We start from the raw sequence: 22,741 nt of genomic DNA, 5'->3' as shown, positions 1-22,741 counted from the left end.
AACCTAAAAAAAACCCAAACAAAGCACACAACTAGAACAGGAACAGAATCCCAGAAATGGAAATCACATAAGGGTTATTAGCAGGGGAGGGGGAGAAAAGGGGGAGGAGTTACAGGGAATAAGTTGCATAAATGGTAGGTAGAAAATAGGGGGAGATTAACAGTACAAGAAATGTAGAAGCCAAAGTACTTGGACATGAACTAAGGTGGGAGGGGGGATGCGGGTGGGAGGGGGTGTGCAGGGCAGAGGGAAATACAGGGGGGAGAATGGGATAACTGTAACAGCATAATCAACAGAATATATTTAAAAAAGAAAAAATAAGTATAATTCATTTAAAAATAAAAATAAAAATCTTACGTATATACTCACCTGCAATTCCATGGAGATAGGAGGGTTTGCTAGGAAATCTCATCCCATCCCATGTTTTCAAATCTCATCTACTCTTAAATTTCTATTTTAAGCCCTGACCTCTTACTTGAACTTTAGACTTGTATATTTAACTATCTACCTGCCATCTTACCTGATGTCTAAAAGTACATTAAATACATTAAATAATTTTCACATGATCCAAACCCAACTCTTGATTCCCCTCACCTCAATCTTTCCACTCTCTGTAAATGACACTACTATCTGCGTAGCTGCTCAACCTGAAAACCTAGTAATTGCCCTAGCATATTCTCTCTTCCTATACCATTACATTAGAAACACCTGCCAACTCCTTTTTTAAAATTATATTTTACTTATTATGCTATTATGGGGATCCTGATTTTTGCCCTTTTATCTCTACTCTACCCTGTGCCCCCTACTCCCTCAGGCAATTACCCCCACCACTGTTCATGTCCATGGATCCATACTGTACTTTGCATCTCCATGGCTATTCTTTAATTACCTATTTGTACTTCCTAATCCCCTCACCTCTTCACCCATTCTCCTCCTTCCCCCTCCCATCTGGCAACCTTCTGGTAACTAACTTCTTTTCTCTTGCTTTTAAAAGCCTCTCTTTTTCTTTAACCTTTGGCCTTTTAATATGTCTTGGAGTGGGCCTCTTTGCATCCATCTTGTTTGGGACTCTTTGCTTCCTGGACTTGCACATCTATTTCCTTCATCAAATTAGGGAGATCTTCTTTCACTATTCTTTTCAGATAGATTTCCAGTTTGTTGCTATTTCTCTTCTCCTTTGGGTACTCCTATGAGGTGAATGTTGGACCTCTTGAAGTTGTCCCAGAGGTTGATTATACTATCCTCATTTGTTGGATTCTTTTTTCTTCTTGTTGTTATCACTGGTTGTTTTTTGCTTATGTTCCAAATCACTAATTTGATTCTCGGCTTCATCCATCCTACTGTTGCTTCCCCACAAATTGTTCTTTATTTCAATTAGTGTATCTTTCAAGTCTGACTGGATCTTTTTTACACTTTGCAGTCCTTACTATGTTCCTTTCGCATGCTTACAACCAGTTTTGAACTCTGTGTCTGATAGATTGCTTATCTCCATTGCATTTAGCTCTTTTTCTGGAGTTTTGATCTGTTTTTTCATTTGGGCCATGTTTGTCTTCTCATTTTGACAGCCTCCCTTGTTTGTTTCTATATATTAGCTAGAGTTGCTTTGACTCCATGTCTTGGTAGTGTGACCTAATGTAGTGGGTGTTCTTGTATGATCCAGAGGCATAGCCTCTCATATTACCCAAGCTGGGTACTTGAGAAGCATCCTCTGTATGGTACGTAGAATACACCCTCCTCTTGTAGTTGAGCTTTGGTTGCTGTTGGTGGATCAATGAGAGGGATTTACCCAGGCCAGTCAGCTACATGGAATGGCTGTGACCGCTGATCACCAACCTCTGCCCTCCATGGAGGATCAGCTGTGCAGGGGCAGGATGATGGTGTTCCAACTTGGTCTGTAGCTGTCCACTGGGTATGCTGGCCCTGGGGTTACCTGGGTGGTGGAAGCCATGGTCAGCCCCCACCTGTGTTTTGCGCAGGGCCACCCTGCCTGAGCTATAAAGCAATCGGAGATGGTTGCTACTTGTGCTGGGCTTGGAGATTCCCAGCTGAAGGCAAGCTGTGACTCTAATCTTGCTGCCCTAGGACTCACTAAAGCCAGGTGTTTTTTGTTTGACTGGATTTAGGAGCCAAGATGAGACTTTCTTATGGAAAAGCAGCTTGGGTGGGTCAGTAAATTGGGTGGGCCAGAGCCTCTGTGGATCTCCAAGGTGGGTCATACAGTGTTAGCCAGGATGACGAAGTTGCAGATATGGCACCAGCCTACTAGCTCTGTGCCAAGGCTGGGGGGTGCAGGGAGTTTGGGGGTGCGGGGAGCTCAGCAAAGGGACAGTGGCCTCTGCTTGCCCGGATGACAGACACTTCAGTCTCTCCTTGTACACCAGTGGTGCCCTTCCAGCTGCCAACCTGGTGCTAGAACTCAGGGGGAGCAAGTCTGAGTAGGTGAGTCCGTGTGTGGGGTCCACACGAGAAACTGCTTAGAGCTCCAGCAGCCTCCTCCACTGGCTCAATTCCCACTGGTTTTCACAGCCAGATGTTGTGGGAATTTATCTTCCTGGCACTGGAATCCTGGGCTGGGGGGCCCAATGTGGGGGTGGCACTCCTCGCTCCCGAGATATCCCTAGAGAATTTTTATCCATGTGGGTGCAGTGCCAGTCCATTCTGCATCTGCACCCCTCCTACTAGTCTGGATGGATATGATTTCTTCAATTCCACAGTTGTCAGAATTCTATTTAGCTGAATTTCTGATATTCCTGAGTGATAGTTGTTCTGTTTTAGTTGTAATTTTGATGTGGTTGTATGAGGAGGTGAGCCATATCTGCCTATGTCACCATCTTGAATGGACTGTCAGCTCTTTCCAATAACTTACTACGAATCTTTCTACTTCTTTCCAGCTCCACTGCTTCTGCTCTAGTCCATTGCAACCCTTTTGTCTCTCCCCAGACTACTGCCTAGCTTCCTAATAGGTCTCTTTGCTTCCTACTTCCTCATAATCTATTTCCAGAGAGCAACCAAGATGATTTTCTTTCTTTTTTCTTTTTTAGATTTTATTTATTTATCTTTAGAAAGAGGGGAAAGGAGGTAGAAAGAGAAGGAAAGAAGCATTAGTTGGTTGCTTCATATATGTCCCCAGACCAGGGACCTGCTAACCAGGCATATGCCCTGACTGGGGATTGAACTGGTGGTGACCTTACACTTTGCAGAATGACACCCAACTAAGGTACACAAGGCAGGGCCAAAATGATTTCTTAACAAATCAGATCATGCTATTCCTCTGCTTACATTCATACTTAGAAGAAAGTATATACTCCTTGCTACGACCTAAACAGCAACTAAGTGATAAGACCACTGTTGACCCCACCTCATACCACCCTCCTCCTTTATACTAAGGTCTTTCTTAATATTTCACATAATTCACTGCCATAATAAACTTGTATGTCCCTTGTACAAAATAACTAATTTCATTACTAATTTTTACCTTGAGCAATTGGCTCTGGATAAATTTTACTTCATTTATAATAAAATGGAAATATATTTCTAAATATAATCTAAAACAATATTTTACTAAAATGAAAGAAATAATATTTTTTCTAATAGAAACACAAGATTTAAAATTAAAAATTACCTCCTAAACTTATCTTTCTTGTCCTTTAAATCATCAACCTCATTGTGTGTGAACATATCAGCTATACGTGTAAGAAGATTTGCATTAATACAGTTCATGTTGCATGGAGTAGCTACTATGGCATTCATATTTTTGTGGCAATACTGAATACATTGTTCAACCTAAAATACACAATAGAAAATGAATGATGAAAATAGTAGCATGAAGGATAACGTCATATCAGTACCTTTCAAAGATAAAGTTCATTAAAAGCTTTGTATATGTATTGCTAGGTCCTGCCTGGTTTTGCCTATTTGGGTTATCTACACTGTTCCAAAGTGTTCCAGTGGGTCAAATTTATACAAACATGCACATAGCTAGAAAAATCATTTTCAACCTTCTTAAAGATGCAATGAGCATCTCTCATGGTTTTGGCAGGTATAAATCTTAGTCCACCAACTCAAATGTACAGGATATCTGACTCCCTATCACTAAACATAGTTACAATTTTAAGTTTCCATTTCTCTGAAGTAGCACAAAACATATTATTAGTGACTTCAGGGTTTTCTCAACCCTATTGTGGTGGTCTCTGACTTTCCTTCCCTTTCTCCAATCTGAGGGTATATTTATTTACTTTTTGAGGTGGGTTTGGGTTCTGGGGAAAACTAGCATTCTCTAAACATGTATTCTTCAAAATATTTTGCTTATGGGATAAAAATTATCCCCTAGGGCTTATATTTAAAAATTCAAATGGTAAGGCCTTTTTTTCTTTCTGTAACCTTTCCCTGAAACAGTTAATATCAGCAACTGAATGGGGGAGGGACTAAGGGTTAGAAAGAATACAAAAACTAGTAAAACCCCAATTATCAAAGAAACAAATTTCACATCCATTAACATAGCAAAGGAGTATTCTGCCCTCTGTAGTTTTATTAGGGACCAAAAGCAAATATTATTTAGAGTAAAACCATGAAAACATATAAAAATATTTGAATGATAAGTTCATTAAATAAAAAGAAAAAACCAAATATATTTAATGTTAAAGCTTGATATGTATATGTATATATTATGCTTTTATGTTTAATTAACTACTTTTAAACAACAGACATGAGCATCTGATTTACTCATACAAAATTATATTGTTTAATAGTTGGGTATTTGTTCTTAATTCACTCAACTATAAGTGAAAGACAAATGAACATTAAGAAATTACTTAAATAGTGAAACAAATTAAGAAATTGCTTAAATAGTGAAACAAATATATTACAATTAATTTTCACTTAATTTGGCTTTAGAGCAAACTCTCTTTTTAAGTTAATTTTATTTAGCTTCATGTAATACAAAAGAGAGCTACTCCATGAGGATAAATTGCTTTCTTTATAGGCATCATATATGAATGATATATAGTGGCCTCAACTCCTTTCACAACAGACCAAGATACCTTCAAACATGAGCAGTTTATTCTAATGGAATCACACTCTTGAATTAACAGTACTCCAGAAAGATGCCTTAGAATTTTCTAACACTTGAAGGAAAAATCACATTAAATGTTAAACCAAGCATGGGTGAACAGAAAAACTTAGATCTTTTATTAATACCAATGCGGGTGGACTGGAAACGGGGTAAAAGGCAGAAAATTGTACTTGAACAATTAAAATTAAAAATAAATAAAGTAAAAAACATCCAAAAATACTTACCAATGAATCCATTTTCAAAAACTCTGAAGAAATAAGAATTGAAATGGCATTTCCTGGCTCTAAATGAATAAATAAATAATTAATTAAATTCTCCTTTGCATTTGTACCTTAACGTCCTTAGAACAGGTTAATTTTCATATGAAAAGAGGATGATACTTTAATACAAACAATTTTATGGTAAACTTACTATGACTTACATATATCAAAGGAACAAAATTCAATGTTCAAACTTAGGGTACAGAGAAAATGCACAGTAAATTTTCCTGGAATTAGAGTCACTTCAAGTGAAAAGACTCCAGCTAAAGATAAGACATACGCAAACTTCTCCTTAACTAAACCAGGAAAGAAGATAATTAAATTGAGAATACATCACACAAAAATCAGTGAGAAAACTTTTTAAATGATTTAAGGAGAGCCCTTGTTATTAGTTATTTCAAAAGCAGTTCAATGCTTGTTACAAACAAATTCTTAATGAAAATAATTCTGAAAGATAATATAAAATTTACTCCTGAAGAACTGCTGAAGTTACTTCCCGCAGGCAGACTGAGTGAGCCTTCAGAGGCATAACCAGGGAAAGCGGTATGCCAGGCAATGCTACTGTTTTAGTCAACCTAAGTCATCTCCTATGAGGTATATTTAAGGGAAAAAAAACCCTGATTTTTACTGTTACAGTACTAACACAATTCACCTAAAGAATGATACAATGATTAAAATAAATAATCAAATCTTTCCTCAAATAATAATTCTAGATTAAAGGTTCTCAAATAGAAAAGGTTCTAAGAAAACTGTAATATGACCCATTCCAGAAAAGCAATGTGTGGATTTTCAGAAACTTAATTAATCATTTTGGTAGTTTTTAGGTTAGAATAAACATTGCTTTTTATATAAGTTTGACATTTCCATTCACTAGTTTAAAGTCAAAGATTACAGTGAGTAGTTTTGATCCACTTCTTTTACCTTTACTATATACATATTAAATTTGCTGGGTCAAACAATAGTTTTTTTCATTTACATACTTTGATTTTTACTTCACATGTACATATATCTGGATGGTCTGAAATCTCTGGACTCTGGCTGAAATACTTGATTTAGCAATCTTGTCATTTTTATTTAAGGATCACTAGCAGCCTTTTCCATTAAATTTCATCATTAAAATGTAATAAATTATAAATTTCCTCAGAAAATTTTATACTGTCTGTATGGATTCATTTACTAGTGAGAATTTAGAAATATTTTGGTTCTGCTGTGAACAGCAATTCTAGTGCGTGGAAAGACTTTATTAAACCACTAGTGAGAGTTCCTGTACAACTCTATGCCCAATGAAAGATTACTTAGTAATTGTTATTTGTATCATCTAGAACACTGGTTCTCAAACTTTTGCTCTCAAGACCCCTTTGCAATCTTAAACACTGAGACTCCTAAAGAGCTTCTGTTTATATGGATTAAAACAGAAAACATATTTTTAATTCATTTAAAAAGAAAAATAAACATTATGTGTTCATATATTTTTTATAAAAAATAACTTTTCCAAAATGAAAAATAATTATAGAAAAGAATAGCACTGTTTGACATTTTTTACAAATTTCTTCAATGTCTGACTTAATAGAAGACTACTGGATTCTCATATCTGGTTCTACATTCAATATGTGGGTAGTCTTCTTTGATGTTACATCAAAACATGACAAGTGGTACTTCCTTAAGGTTCGTTGTAATGGGATCTGGAATCATATCAATGAATTTTTCCATAATGTTACCTCAAATCCATTGATTTATCCTGTGATTTGAATCTTTATCCCATGCATGATTGTTTTAACATCATGCATTGGTCGGTCATTTGGAAAATATTCATTCAATGAGTTATGTAAATCTTGTAAAGATTGAAACATTTCATTGTACAATATATTAAAAAACCACAAGTCTCATCAGAAAAAACTTTAAATTTTAAGAAACTGTCAAGCACATGAAGGCACATATAAGATTTCCAAACTTTAATTCTCACTTGAAAGCTTGAATTTTACTATTGGCAACAAATACTAGCAGTTGTTTCCTTTTAGCTGACCAGCTCACTCAATTCATTTTCAAGAAAATTACCTGCCAAATGCCTAAGTCTGAATAACCATAATTTGTCTGTCAGTCATTCTTTCCAGTGAAAATGCTTTTCTTTTTTTAAAAAAGCAACTAGGTTAGCTTGCAACTCAAACAACTGCACAGGTGTTTTTCCTCACATCATACTTTGGTGTGCAGCGTAAGTACACTTCCTGTGCCATCCCCCAGAATACGAGAAAGATGTAAACTCAAGGGTCAAGACTTAGTATAATTAAAATTGTTACTGCTTCATCAAGGACATTCTTAAGTGACCCTGGATTTTCTTCTTTTTTCCTTGTTACTATGAGCAGATGGTGCTGACAAATACAGTGACGACTAGTATAGTCTGGTGCCCTGGCTTGACACGTGCTAAAACTGCAACAGTTTCACCCTCCTTTATTTCTGTATCACCTGAACAAATGTCAACATATAAAGACAAATAACATCTTGTATACTATTATGCAAATTGTCTCGACCCAGTAGACTCTCTGAAAGGATCCTCCAGGATTCCAGTGGTACATGGACCACACAGTAAAAACTGCTGATCTAGACACCTGTCCATTTGCCATAAATCCATTATAATTTACTTAAAAAGATGGGATATCACTTTCCTAAATGGCAATTACTAATCTGAGTATTAATGCTAATGTTCAGGCAATTTTCCACATTTCACGTTTGGCCCGAAGCAACCCACAGGTGACACGTAAGTGTAATTATTATGAAATAAGTAATAGATTGTCTTTTACCTAAAGTAGGCATCTCACAGTCTTTATTCTCCTTAGTGTTCCTCTTAACGTATTTTATCAACCAGTTGAAAATTTGAACATCACAATGAACTGAAATGTCCACCTCTTCCCAGCGCTGGGCATCCATAGATAAATATTCAGCAAAGTACTTCATTTCTGATATTAAAAGATCTCGTGGGCAAATAAAATCTTCTTTCAAGTTTTTTGCTTCATCGCATACATGGATCACCATGTTTGGCCTTCATAAGAAATGTTACACAGAAGTGAAATTATTAAGAGTTTTAGAAGAGGAGCCAAGCATACTGACCTGTTTTTGAAGGTCTGACCACAAATCAGTATTACAGGATTTAAGTGTCTTGCTAATCTGATCTATGTCTTAGATTATGAATAACTTTAGTTAAACTACTGACTTAATGAAACTAATAAAAAGTTTTTACTATGGGACTCATAATTTACAGGGTTTAAATACAGGGTCCGGCAGAAGTAACACCTGGTTGAGTGTAGTTGGTATGGTAATAATATGGGTGTAATTATAGTTTTAATTTGAACATTTTACCTAAATGTCATATGGTGTGTTTGAATGTGATATTGTTATGTTACAGAATTACATGCTTATGATTTTGTAGTAAAATATTTTGTAATAAAAGGGGGCATTATTTATGCCAGACCCTCTATATTATTTTCAAATTATAATTATAAAGTTTTAGAAAACAGTATCGATTCACCAAGAAAAATCAAATAATACATTCTAATTCCTGTCATGAACATAAAACAGTACTTTTCACAGCTATGGGCCTGGGAAGGAGATAAAGTTAAATACTAAAATTTTCCTACTAGTTATAAGTAGAAAAGAAGTTAAAACTATTCATTAAAGAATTGAAAAATTAGCATGGCAACTTATTCATTTTTAACAGCAAGAAAGTTTGCCAGACATTCAATAAATATAAATCAGTAAATATACTTAAAGAATTCTGAAGACTAGAATGTGGTTATTTACATATTTAAAAAATAATTTGATAAGTTTAGATAAGCAATCATACCAGAATGATTGTTTGAAGTGATATATACTCCTTGAATTTACTATCCCTTGAAAATTATATTACCTCAAAAAGAAGCATTAGTGTGATCCACAAGTGCCTTCATGTCATTACAAAAGGAAGAGATTAAATAAGAAGAGATACACTGTCCTACAGTAGGAATTTAATGTGTGTTTAATTAAACTTGATAATTTTCTAATAAAAAATTACATTTGTTATAACCACTATGCCATGAACCTGAAACAAATATAAAATAATACTGAATATCAACTGCAATTGAAAAACATACTGAATGTCAAGTGCATTTAAAAATTAAAAGTAATTTATTAATTACATTTGAAATAAAATTGAGCTACCAGAAAAGGGATTATTAATCAACAATCTGTTAAAGTCAAAGGAATTTAACTCTTGGCAAATTGTTCTTCCAAAGAAATTATGGTCAAAATATTAACAGGTAATCGCTGGTACAAAGAAGCATAAAGTTTGTGTGGCTTTTTGGACCACAATATGAAATACCAGATAATTCCAGTACAGAAATTATCTGATGAAATTCTTCTGCCATACAAACAAATCTATCGGTTAGAAAAAATTATGTAATAAATCTATGTGAATAAACAAGAAATTACTTTAAAAGGGTGATTTTTTTTTTACTGTGGTAAAATATACATAACATAAAATTTGCCCTCTTAGCTATTTTAAGTGCAAAGTCCAGTGGCATTAAGTACACTCACACTGTTGTGCAACCATCACTATCATCCATCTCTGGAATGTTTTCAAAAAAGGTAAATGTTATGGTATGTAAATTATATGGTACTAAAGCTGTTAGCTCTGGCTGGTGTGGTTCAGTGGATTGAGCAATTGAGCACCGATCTGCAAACCAAAGGGTCACTGGTTCGATTTCTAGTCAGGGCACATGCAGAGTTGCACGCTGGGCCCCCCAGTAGAAGGCGCATGAGAAGCAACCACACATTGATGTTTCTCTCCCTCTCTTTCTCTCACCCTTCCCCTCTGTCTAAAAATAAATAAGTAAATCTTTTAAAAAGTCATGTTAAAAATCTGTTATAAAATAACTATCTAAACTGAAAATACACAAAGGAACCGCCAGAGACAATGAAAATGTTATGTATCTTCATTTGGATGATGGTTACTTGGTGAGCCCATTTGTGAAAACTCATCAAAGTGAATACTTAAAATATGTGCAGTTTATTGTATGTAAAATACACAAAACAATACAAAACAATCAAAAGTTATAATTTATTGAAAGACGTACTCTAATTTTTATTATATTCAAATATGTCTTTCTAAAACACATACCCAGTTTTTTAAATAGAGTTGGAGAACCAAACAGATTTTTTTTGGATTTTAAAATTTACTTTTAAAGTTTTATGTTAATAGATGATGTTTCTAATATTCACAAAATAAAAGTAAATTTTTTAATGAAAAACTAATCTAATTTACAAATAACATAAATAAATCATATGTTTAACTATTAAACAATTATTTATAGTTCAATACATGAACTAAACTGATTTCAATTGTTTTAGCAATTATGTAATGTGGTATTTCCTAAATTGATTACGGTAATTGATGTATACAATCACCAATCATATATTAAGTTGATATTCATATTAAATCTTATCTAGCAAAGAACCAGCCTCCTACCCTTCAGATTCTTCAGTCTTTTCTCCACCATTACGAGTAGTACAGTTCTCACTTTCTGAAGAACAATTCCTTGTGGAAGCTATACTATGTCTTCCTTAAATACAGAAACAAACACATACAAAAACAAAGGGGGGAGGTTAGTATTTCTAGCTCAGAATAGTTTTCACTTATTGAACGGTTATACAGAAAATGGTTTTCAAGACTAGTTAAGATGGTACTTTGTCAGGTGGCATATCCCTCAATATTTCCAAAGGTCTATGGAAGAAACAGTACAAAAAAGGAATAAGAAATTGCGAATATTACAATGAAGATTAAAAATAAATACTGATATGGTGTGTACAGACAGGGTCAAATGCTCAAAGCTAACAGATACATTTCTCTTCCTGAAGTAAAATTTTACATCAATACTCTGACTGCTGTTGTTGAGACTGAAATAATTCCCTACAAGGATTTCTAAAGTGAGTTGTTATTTCCAAAGCAATCATGGAAACATCTTTTCAACCCTGCCACTGTGTCATTTGAAGCTGTTGTTGACTGCAATAAAGGATAACTGTAAAAACAGGAAACAAGCAAGGTTCTCTTAGTGATAAACAAAAACAAAAACATAGAAACAATTTAAGTAAAACATATAGGTCAAATTCCAAAATTTATGACATTAGTAGGCTAACAGATTGGAGAAGTAAATTTTGGTAAAGAGCTTTTTTGGTAAAAGTATTTCATCTGTATATTAACATTTAAATTTTTTTCAAATATAGAAAAAACAAATTTCTAAAATTTAGGAGGATACAAATACTAATAGGTTTCTCTATTAATGTTTACATTAGCCTTTAAATAAATAAAGAAAAGATGACTGGAATGCATAATATTTTGCAGAATTAAAGGACAAACAGCATTTTGTTTTAAAACCTTACCTGTTTTGAAAACTGCATCCTGATCAATTGAAGTCTCCTGAAATTCTCCCTGTGTATCAAGAAGTGAGGATTTGATATATGTAGCTAAAGTTTCGACAGGATTCTCTCCAGCCATTAGGAGACTATACTGGTTGTCAACAGGTGAACTTCCACTGCTCTTCAGTTCCTCAAACCTTTTTGCGCACTGTAACAATGTAAAGAGAAGAAAATGTGGGTCTGGGAGTTTTTGTAATTTAAAAATGAGGATATATAGTTTTGCCTACTATTGAGATATTTGAAGATAGTTTTCTATAACTATAATTTTTATTTATTTTTTATTGATTGATTTTAGATAGAAAGAGGAAAAGGGGAGAGAAAGGGGAGGGGGGAGAGGGAGAGAGACGGGGGGTTGGGGGAGAGATCAATTTGTTTTCTACTTAGTTATGCATCATTAGTTGACTCTTGTATGTGCCTGACTGGAGATCAAGCCCATGACCTTGGTATATGGGGATGATGTTCTAACCAACTGAGCTACCCAGCCAGAGCCTATAATTATTTTTTGTAAGTGAATATTAATCCATTGGGTAACTAGCGAAGAATAAGCATACATTTCAATATACAAAAGCCACTGACTTATTTTTTTTAAAATTCAGGGTAGAATTAAAGAAAAAAACAACCCAAAGACATAATTTGTTTATGCTCTTGAAGAAAAATGAAGAATACCTTTATCAGCCATATTTCCCTGTGGTCTGCTGTTATGATCAGTTGACAATTTAAATAATTTAGTAAACAATGGCTAATATTTTTATATTGCGTTTCCACCAGGAATAAGACTAAATTCTAACCTTCAATGGAAACTAAACCAAAAAGTATCTGATTTGTGACACCAGACTTTCTCTATTAAAATAACAAAAGACTTTATTCCTACTAACAATGAGGTTCACCTTGCACAAAATACTTCATTGCCACATATTTCGACATAGTTTGCTCTAGTACAGTGTCTTCCCTTAACCCATCAGTTAGTTATGAAATCAAGTGAGAAGGTCCAGATTAGCAAATGAAAAAATAAAATAGAATGGATTAGAAAATATCAAGAGTGCATTAAGCTAAGCACTCCTTCACAAAAATGTCATTTCTATGTGTGTTCTGGGTGATAACATAAAATGCCTTCTTCACTGTGGGTACTGATCAAACAACACTGCTACAGTATCTGTTTGTAAATCTCATCAATATCAAAGTGGATGGTAAATCCCACAGAAGACTAAGTAATCTGGAAGATAGCAAAAAAGAGAAAAATATATAGCATGTATATGTACATATTAAATAAATAATGCATTGGCCCTGGCTGGTGTAGCTCAGTGGATTGAGTGCGGGCCTGCGAACTACACGATAGAGGTTCGATTCCCAGTCAGGGCACATGCCTGGGTTGCAGGCCAGTCCCCAGCAGGGGATGCACAAGAAGCAACCATACATTGATATTTCTCTCCTCTCCTTCCCTTCCTCTCTAAAAGATAAATAAATAAAGTATTTAAAAAATAAATAAATAATGCATTGGATTTGTGTAATCATTTATTACACAAATATTTAACAAGTACCCACTAGATATTAAGAACTATTTTCAGAAAGCATTATTTACACAGTTACTACCACAAATGCCCATTCAAGCCTTTGAAAAGTGAAGTAACAGTTTTTTTTAAAAGGCTTTAAAAGATATGAAAATGAGGACTGAAATATTATGTAATCAATATTCTCATCTCTTTAAACTAAGTCTTACAATTAAATAAAAATAAGTAATATAATAAATAAGAAAGAGAAAATATCTGTTTATGAGTACTGAAAAAAATACTGTTGAAAGTCTGGGAATGATGAGAGAAAAAAGAGAAACGATGCTAGAACATCATTAGAAATATGCACGGGTTCGTGTGTAGAACATAAAAGAATATAAATGATATATATTACTGGATCTATTTTTCCTACAAAATCAGTTTATTTTTTAACACAAAGAAAGAGAAGGTAATTTTTAAAACACAGATTATTTTTTGATCTTTTAGGTAAAATTTATAGCTTATTTGGAAACTGAATATAAATAGACTTATTTAACAAAGCTTAGAGCAATTTCTAATAGGTTAAAAACAAGAAAATTATAAATTCTGGATATTTGAAATGGATACATGTTTACTTAAAAAAGCAAATAAACTATAAAAAATTTAAAAACATTGTTATTTTTTTGTATTTAAGCAAAAATTACATATCTATGTGCAAAACAATGAGGTTGGACTCCCTACCTTACACCATATATAAAAATTAGCTCAAATAGATAAAAGACTAAACATAGAATTAAAACAATAATACTCAAAAATATACAGGTATAAATCAGGTGAGAAGAATTTTCTAAGCATGATGAAAAAGGCAGATATCTGAGTAAAATATTCATAAATTTTAACAAAGTTTTAAACATCTGAATATAAGTGGCTATTATAATAACTTAATAGGCTGAAAACAAACAGAAAAATAAGCTAGATCAAGGGTTAACATATTTAATACACATAAAACTATTATTATACCAGTAACAAATCCAGAAATAGAAAAGAGAAATTGGACAAGAAAATATAAAACATTTAACCTCTTCAGGATTTAAAGAAAGGTTATATTAAAATGGCAATGAGATAGCATTTACTAAAAAAATATATAAAGGAGCCCTGAATGGTTGGGCATTGTTCTGCAAGGTGAAAGGTTGCTGGTTTGATTCCTGGTCAGGGCACATGCCTGGGTTGCAGGTTCAGTTCTTGGCAGGGGTACATACAAGAGGCAACAGACTGATGTTTCTCTCTCATGTTGATGTCTCTGTGCTTCTCTTTCACCCTCCCTTCCCCTCTCTCTAGAAATAAATAAAATCGTGTGTGTATATATATATATATATATATATATATATATATATATATGAATGACTTTTGAGAAGACACACACACATAAATAATACTTATATAAAAAGTGCAAGGATCAGGCACTCAGCTATGTTAACTAGAGTATAACATGGATGACCCTTCTAGTGGGCAATGTGTACAAAGCCTTAAAAATGCACAAGCACCCTGGTCAAGCAATTCTGCTACTGAGATTATCCCCTAAAGAAAGGAGAATAAGATATTTATTATGTGGTATTTGTAGTAGTCAAAAGTTGAAAATAATACCCTAACTATCCAACAAAAGGGACTGGTTCAGAAAATTATGATATAGCTCAAATAAAAGAACAGTATACTCCATCCAATGTAATAGAATTCTATTTATTAACTGACACATGAAAATATTTACAATATATGAAGTAAAGAAGCATGCAGCAAGAAAGTACATTTGTTATAAGTCCACATGAAGATTTAATACATGTATAGAAAAGAATCTGGAAGGATATATACAAGGTATATACTTTAGCCGAGGTGAAATGAATAAATTCTGATTTTTTGCTATTGTCTTTGTGGGTGTGTATTCTTTAAGGACATGTTATGTTTAGTAATAAAAATTATGTAAAAATTAACACTACTTAAAAATAGTCTGATTCACCATGTAGTTGTATTTTGGTTAAAAAAAAATCCTTGACTTTCAGTCAAGATGGCAGCATAGGGAAAGACACTCACCTCCTCACACAACCACATCAAAATTACAACTAAAATGTTATACAACCACCACTTAGAACTGTCAGAAATCAAGCTGAATGGAAGTCTGACAACACTGGAATTAAGGAAACCACATCCATCCATAGTGGTAGAAGGGGCACAGACGTGGAATAGACTGGTCCCTCATACATGTGTGATGAGTAAATATTTAAGAGGGGTATCTTGGGATTGAGAAGTCCCAGCCCCACACCAAGCTCCAAGCCCAGGGTTCCAATGCCAGAAAGATAAACTCACATAAATTCTGGCTGTATAAATTCTGGGGTTTGAGTCAATGAAAGGAACTACTGGAGTCCCAAGCAGTGCCTCTTAGGCAGCCTGTACATGGACTTACTCAGATCCACTCCTTCTGAGCTCCAGCAACAGGGCAGTAGCTTGAAAGGCACCAATGGCACACAGGGAGAAACTGAAGTGCCTGGCATCAAGGCAAGAGCTGGGGGACAATTTTCTCCCAGACAGAAAGGCAGAGGCCATTACCTCTTTTCTGAAGCCTCCCCACACAGAGCCACAGAGCCACAGAGCCAGCAGGCAGGTGTCGGATCTGAGACTCCATCAACCTGGCTAACACTGTTTGCCATGCCCTGGAGATTACCTGAGACTCCGTCCCACTCAACTTATGAGCCTACACAAGCTGCCCCTGCACAGCTGATCCTCCACAGAGGGCAGAGGTTGGTGGTAAGTGGTCAGAGCTAGTCCTTGCAGCTGACTGACCTGGGTAATTTCCTCCCATTGATCTGCCAACATCAACCAAGGCTCAACTACAAAAGAAGGGTATATTCAGTGCACTGAAGGGCACACCTCAAGTACCAGGCTTGGGTGATGGGGTGGCTGTGCCACTGGACCCTACCTACAAGGACACCTACTACATTAGGCCACAATACCAAGACAAGGAGTCATAGCAGCTCTACCTAACACATAGAAACATACACAGGGAGGCTGCCAAATGAGCAGGCAAAGAAATGTGGCCCAGATGAAAGAGCAGATCAAAACTCCAGAAAAAGAACTAAACAAAATGGAGATTAGCAATCTATCAGATGCAGGGGTTAAATACTGGCTATAAGGATGTTCAAGAAACTTAGTGAGGACCTCAACAGCATGAAAAAGACCCAGTCAGAAATGAAGGATACACTAACTGAAATGAAGGACAATTTACAGGAAAACAATAGCAGAATGGATGATGCTGAGAATCAAATCAATAATTTGTAATATAAGGAAGCGAAAAACAACTGATCAGAACAAGAAGAAAAAAGAATCCAAAAAACCCCAAGGGTACTATAAGCAGCCTCTGGGACAACTGCAAGCATTCTAACATTTGCATCTTAGGGGGTGCCAGAAGGAGAAGAGATAGAGCGAGAAATTTAAAACCGATTTGAAAAAATAATGAAAGAAAACTTCCCTAATTTGACGAAGAAAATAGACATGCAAGTCCAGGAAGTACAGAGAGTCCCAAACAAATGGATACAAAGAGATCCACTCCAAGACACATCGTAATTAATATGGGAAAAGTTAAAAGATAAAGAGAGAATCTTAAAAGCAGCAATGGGAAAGCAGTTAGTTACCAGTTACCTACAGAGGAGTTCCCAAACACTGTTGGCTGATTTCTCAAAGGAAACTTTGCAGGCTAGAAGGGATTGGCAAGAAATATTCAGTCATGAAAAGCAGGTGCCTACAGCCAAGATTGCTTTACCTAGCAAAGCTATCATTTAGAATCAAACAGCTGAAAAATAGCTTCACAGACAAGAAGGAACTAAAAAAGTTCCTCATCACCAAACAATTATTTTATAAAATATTAAAGGACTTATTTAAGAAAAAGAAGATCACAACTATGAGCAATACAATAGCAATAAATACAAATCTGTCAACAACTGAATTTAGAAAACAAACTAAGCAAACAAGTGAACAGAGACAGAATCATGGATACAGAGAGCTCTTTGATGGCTGTCAAATGGGAGGGGACTGTGAGGAAATGGGTGAAGAGGCATGGAGATTAGGAAGTACAAATAGGTGGTTACAGAATATCTATAGGGATATAAAGTACAGTAAGAGGAAATGGAGTAGCCAAAGAATTTACAGGAATGACCCATGAATATGAACAATGGTGTGGGGACTGCATAAAGGGGTAGGGAGTGCTGGGTGGAGGTGGGCAAAGGGGAAAATATTGGGACAAATATAATAGCATAATCAATAAATATAATTTTAAAATCCTCAATTGGGTGATTTTGAATATGCAGTTGATATTAGATGATATGGTGGAGTTATATTCTTAGGTTTGATTGTGGTATTGTGGTTATGTAATACTGTCCTTATTTTAAGGAGATGTATGCTACAGTCTATAATGTGAAGTTTTATGATGCCTGAAACCTACTTTTAAATGTCACAAAAAATTACATAAAGAGATCAAATCCTAGAATTGCCAAACCTATATTAAAGATATAAAGATGCTGTATTATTTTTTTCAACTTTTAATGTCTAACATGTAAAAATCCTAAAGGTGATAATGTATAAATTAGGGAGTGATAATATACTCTAAAACTTAAGTTTCAATATCATTTCACAAAGACTTATAACTGAGGGCAAATGATAAAAACAGTTACTTTGAGAACTGTTTTTTTTTCAGCTGTGAAAAAAAGAGGGTGTAACTTGGTTCATTCACCAATTCCACAGTATTTATAATGTATATGATGGGTCATGCAGAGTTGAAAAAGTTTCAAAAATACTGGGAAAAATCACTGATATCATTTCTACTTCTAGAACTGTGAGATGATTCACTCACTGCAAGATTCCTTTTAACAGCAAAAATTCTAAGGTCAGTGTTTCTCAAATCTGGGTTCATTGACAAATGATCAGAAATCAGAGAGTTCTCTAGAGAAGTTTTTATTTTTATTTATTTATTCATTTATTTTAAGATTTTATTTATTTATCTTTAGAGGGGAAGGGAAGGAGAGAAGGAGAGAAATATCAATGTATGGTTGCTTCTCTTGAGTCCCCTGCTGGGAACTGGCCTGCAACCCAGGCATATGCCCTAACTGGGAATTGAACCGTGATCATGTGGTTCACAGGTCTGAGCTCAATCCACTGAGCTACACCAGCCAGGGAGAAGTTTTTAGATTCTAAGTTTTAATTCTGAGTATAATAATGTTAATAAAATCCTCTAGATCATCACAATGACGATTATTTCACTGCTTATTTGCTGTTTACAAGTAAGTTCGTACCAAGAAATATTTAAATTGTCCAAGGCTAATTTTAAAAAAGGACAAAGGTAGGGAAGAGACTTGTAGGAGAGGTACAATAGTGGCAAGGCAAGGCAAGTATTGTTATTGTGCAACGTAAGGCTTCATTAGTAGGTTAAAGAGAGAAAAGTGGAGAAAGAATGAAGGCTTTGAATGGCACATGGCAGTAATGGCTGAATGCAAAAAATTCTGTGCCACAACAGACTGCACAATATTTGTATAATAATCAGCAATTTAATTTCAGAAAAAACACTAAATTTATCACATTAAATAAGTACTATTAGTTTGAATTGTGTTGCTTTTAGTTTTTCCTTGTGTCTATAATGTGTAAATTAGGTTCATGGTAGTATAGGTGTGTTTATACCTTATATTGTTAGAGCTCATTTAGTTTATTGTACATTAGTATAAAATAATTTAAGTCAATACTGGGAGTTTTAAGTTTTTTCCTTTAAATAGTGCGAATATTACTCATAGCATTAGGGGTTTAATAATGTAAAATATTATTTACAAAAATTTTATCTACCCATAATTTCACAGGAAAACCTCTATTGATTAAGATATTGTGAGTGAATTTTCAGTTGTATAAACATGTAAAACAGATCTTTTTTCTCTCTACTTATTCCTTGAAATTGATAACTTTTGCCCTGGCTGGGTAGCTGAGTTGGTTAGAGCATCCTACAGATACACCAAAAGGTCAAAGGTTCAATCTCCAGTCAGGGCACATATAAGAAGCAACCAATCAATGCATAAGTGAGTAGAACAACAAATCAATCCATCTCTCTTTCTCTCTCCCCTCCCTTCTTCTGCCTCTTCTTCTTCTCTCTAAATATCAATCAATAAAAGTAAAATTTTTAAATGGTTAAAAAAAGAAAGAATAAAGAAACTGATTACTTCTGATTTTTTAGGAGAGACTTGTGAGACTGTTACTTACCTCTTTGGGTGTTAACCCAGGTACAAGCCTTGCCACAGTTTCCCAGTTAATGGTCTGATGGATTCCGGTTAATGGATAAAGAATCATGTCCAACACCATTTGGTTGTTATTGTTCAGGAAATTGTTGTTTTCTGAATATCCACGACTCATCTTTTGCAACTATAGATAGAAAAGACAGATTTATTTATAAATGTTTTCAGAACATTATAAATCAGTTGTAAATTCATTCCTAAAAATTATCTGCTACTAGGTAAAGGAAAAATGAAGCTGATTTAAAATAAGCACAAAATATATAGCTCAAACTCTTCAAATATAATAGTATTTTAATATCATGACTTAGTGGATGGATGAAGGATGGACAGATAGATAAATACATGATTAAAAGTATAATACAAAAATATATATTTTTTACTAAATTTATTGGGGTAACATTGGTTCATAGGGTCATATAAGTTTCAGGTATACATTTCTATGATATATGACTTGTAAATTGCATTATGTGTCCACCGCCCAAAGTCAAATCATCTTCTGTCACCACAGAATTGTCCCCCTTAACCCTTTTATTAGTCCCCTACCCCCTTCCCTCTGGTAACCACCATGCTGTTGTCTGTCTGTCTATGAGTTTCAATTTTATATCCCACATATGAGTGAACTCATATGGTTCTTAGCTTTTTTCTGACTGACTTATTTCATTTAGCATAGTACTTTCAAGATCCATCCATGTTGTTGCAAATGGCAGTATTTCATCTACCATCAGGTTGTAGATATAATAAAGTTATCCTACATGGATCTGTATGAACATTACAAAGAAACAAAGAAAAACATTAAGCATTCTAAAAACATAGCTTTTTAGCAACCAGGGAGTTACCCTGTTGATGAGCAAGAATCACGTTGTGAATATGAGTATAGACTCTGAGGCCAAATTCCCCAAATTTTCAATCTGGTTCTAGCACTTAGTATTATATGGTTGAGATTACTTATTTCTATGCCTCAATTTCCTCATCTGTAAAACAAAAAAATAGTGGCAAGCCCACATACTTTTGAGGATGGATCAAGCTACCTAGCACACAGTAAGGACTGTATGTTTGTAGTAGCAACATTGCCATACCAGAGATCCTCAGATGAAACAAATCATAAGGATAAATATGGCAGATAAAAGAGACAGCAACTTTTCAATGAAGTACACTTTTGACAAAGTAAGTAGAAAGTCACATCTAGATTCTTATCCACTTTTTTCACTTTTATTGGTCTCAGCTATAATAAAATAAAATAATACCTACCTTTAGAGTTACTGTAAGGATTAAATAGTAATATATAAAGCACCCAGCACACTATCTGGCACACAAAAGGTCCTCAGTAAATAATTTAACTCCATTATTTGAGAAGTATGTTAGGGCATGGGGTATTTTTTTAATAATTTGTTTGGGCCTTAGTAGAAAACGGTCTACTTAGAATTCAGGGCAAGGATCTAGGTGCTTTTTTTTAATTTCCAAAAAGTTATTTAAAATTCTGAAAATATTTAATGTGTTCTACAATGTGTAGGTACCTGTTAACTTATAAAAAATACTGTCCAAGACCAAATACTTAAAACTTGTATGTATATTTCAAATATAATATACATGTTTAAGAATAATTTAAATAATCTAGATGTGAAAATTTTTTTTCTGTTGACATTTTCTTTACAGAACTGAATCATACCAAGCAAGCAAAGAGTGCCCAGTATTAATTCCAGTTAAATGAATGTTCAAGAAAGCATCTCCTGGAGTCTGCATCTAGCATTGATGGATAGACTTTAATAACACATAAATCCTCTCAGAACAGATGTCACAGTGCATCCCATTCTGGAAAAAAAAAAAACAAGTACAGACTTACCAAAAACTGTGACAAAAAGAGAAGTTTGAAGCTCAAATTACACTACTACTAAATGTACCCCTATCCATGACAAGATATATTTAAAAAGTTAATGTTTAAATTGAAATGTTATTTACCAGAAATAAAAAAAATCTATTTGTTTAATACACAACACATTTTAAGAAAGTACTTCATGTCCTCTCCTCCATTCCCAAAAGCTTGGTGAATTTAAATGTATCTGTAAGACCAATCCAACTAATTAAGACCAAGAGAGGTCCCCGACTGACATCTGATTCTGCTTTTCTCGACCTGAGAAGGGCTCTTGAGACAATTCCCCCGAGCAGTGGCCGGTGGGAAGCCAGAGGGGCCGAGCGGGCAGGTCGAAGGCCTTTGGCCGGAGGTAACACTGAGTCGTCCAGCACTAGAGGAGAAGCCTGACGTCCAGGCTTCCCGACCTCAAAGGAGGGCGGAGACGGCTGGCTTTCGTCGGTAAGGAGAATGTAAAATAACAGTAGAAACCCGGGATGAATAGACCACAGCCCCGCAAACCTTCAGCCCAGGGGGTCCCCGCGCCGCGTCCTCGGGGCACCCCAGGCCTCCGCTGTCTCCCGCTCCCCCTGCATCCCCCGTGGTGCTGAAACTCTCCGGGAGCCGAGCTGGTGGAGAGCGGACAAAGGCGGAGGGACGAGGCGGCGGGGACAGAAGCTGGGCTCCCTGGGCAGGTGCGCGGGCGGGACCGGTTGGGGGGGATGAGGGGCAGGCAGGGCTAGCGGGCTGCGAGCTGCGCTGGAGGGCGTTTGGGCAGGGGCACCTCCGCCCGGCCCGGCCCGCCACGGGTGGAGGCCGCGCGGTCAGGCAGCGGTGCCGCCCCTCGCCGCACTTCCCGCCCGCTGGCCGGCGCCCCAGACCCCTAGGGGTCTTGCTCACCTCAACGAGGCCGCAGTGGCCCTCGTGGAACCTCGGTCACCTGCGGCGGCCGCCTTTGCCAGCGCTGCGGCCATGAAGCTCCCGCTACCCGACCCGCAGCCCTGCCGCCGCCCTCACTTCGAGCCCCCACGCAACGCCCTGCGCTGCTGGGAAGCCAGCGCCCGCGGACCGGGGCGCCAGGCCCAACAGCACCCCGCCAATCGCAGCCCAGCGCCACGGTGGCCTGGCCAATAAGCGACGAGCTCCTGTCAGGCGGGAGGGAGCCGAACTGGTTACTGCAGCAAGCGGTTGCCTCGGCCTTTCCCCAGCCCCCTCTCGGCATTCACTCCCAGGCTTGTCGCAGTGCAGCGACCCCACCCTCCCAGCGTCTCGTCTCTTAGCAACCAGACCATCGGAGCCAGATCTTAGGTGACCAACTCTGA

General features: G+C 36.0%; 1 protein-coding gene across 6 annotated transcripts in view; it reads right to left on the bottom strand.

The window, feature by feature from the left end:
• SANBR (SANT and BTB domain regulator of CSR) overlaps positions 1-22,489 on the bottom strand; it is a 62,727-nt gene extending 40,238 nt beyond the window's left edge. For 4 of the 6 annotated variants that reach the window (XR_005066762.1, XR_005066763.1, XM_037047996.1 and 1 more), the window contains exons 1-7: positions 22,320-22,489; positions 19,542-19,700; positions 11,737-11,920; positions 10,826-10,919; positions 8,127-8,365; positions 5,296-5,354; positions 3,623-3,783 (exon numbers count right to left, since the gene is read on the bottom strand). Coding sequence is in view for 4 of the 6 variants with exons in the window: in XM_037047996.1 (XP_036903891.1) it covers positions 3,623-3,783; positions 5,296-5,354; positions 8,127-8,365; positions 10,826-10,919; positions 11,737-11,920; positions 19,542-19,691 (887 nt within the window). In the remaining 2 variants the exon portion in view is untranslated. Of the gene's footprint in view, positions 1-3,622; positions 3,784-5,295; positions 5,355-8,126; positions 8,366-10,825; positions 10,920-11,736; positions 11,921-19,541; positions 19,701-22,319 lie in introns of those variants that run through there. The other 2 variants (XM_037047998.1, XM_037047999.1) reach the window with 2 other exon arrangements.
• Positions 22,490-22,741: the final 252 nt, after the last annotated feature.

The sequence above is a fragment of the Sturnira hondurensis genome, unplaced genomic scaffold (assembly GCF_014824575.4).
Source record: "Sturnira hondurensis isolate 20B ecotype Veracruz unplaced genomic scaffold, ASM1482457v3 Scaffold0006413, whole genome shotgun sequence".
Classification (NCBI taxonomy): domain Eukaryota; kingdom Metazoa; phylum Chordata; class Mammalia; order Chiroptera; family Phyllostomidae; genus Sturnira; species Sturnira hondurensis.
This window is presented reverse-complemented; position numbering and strand designations above follow the sequence as displayed.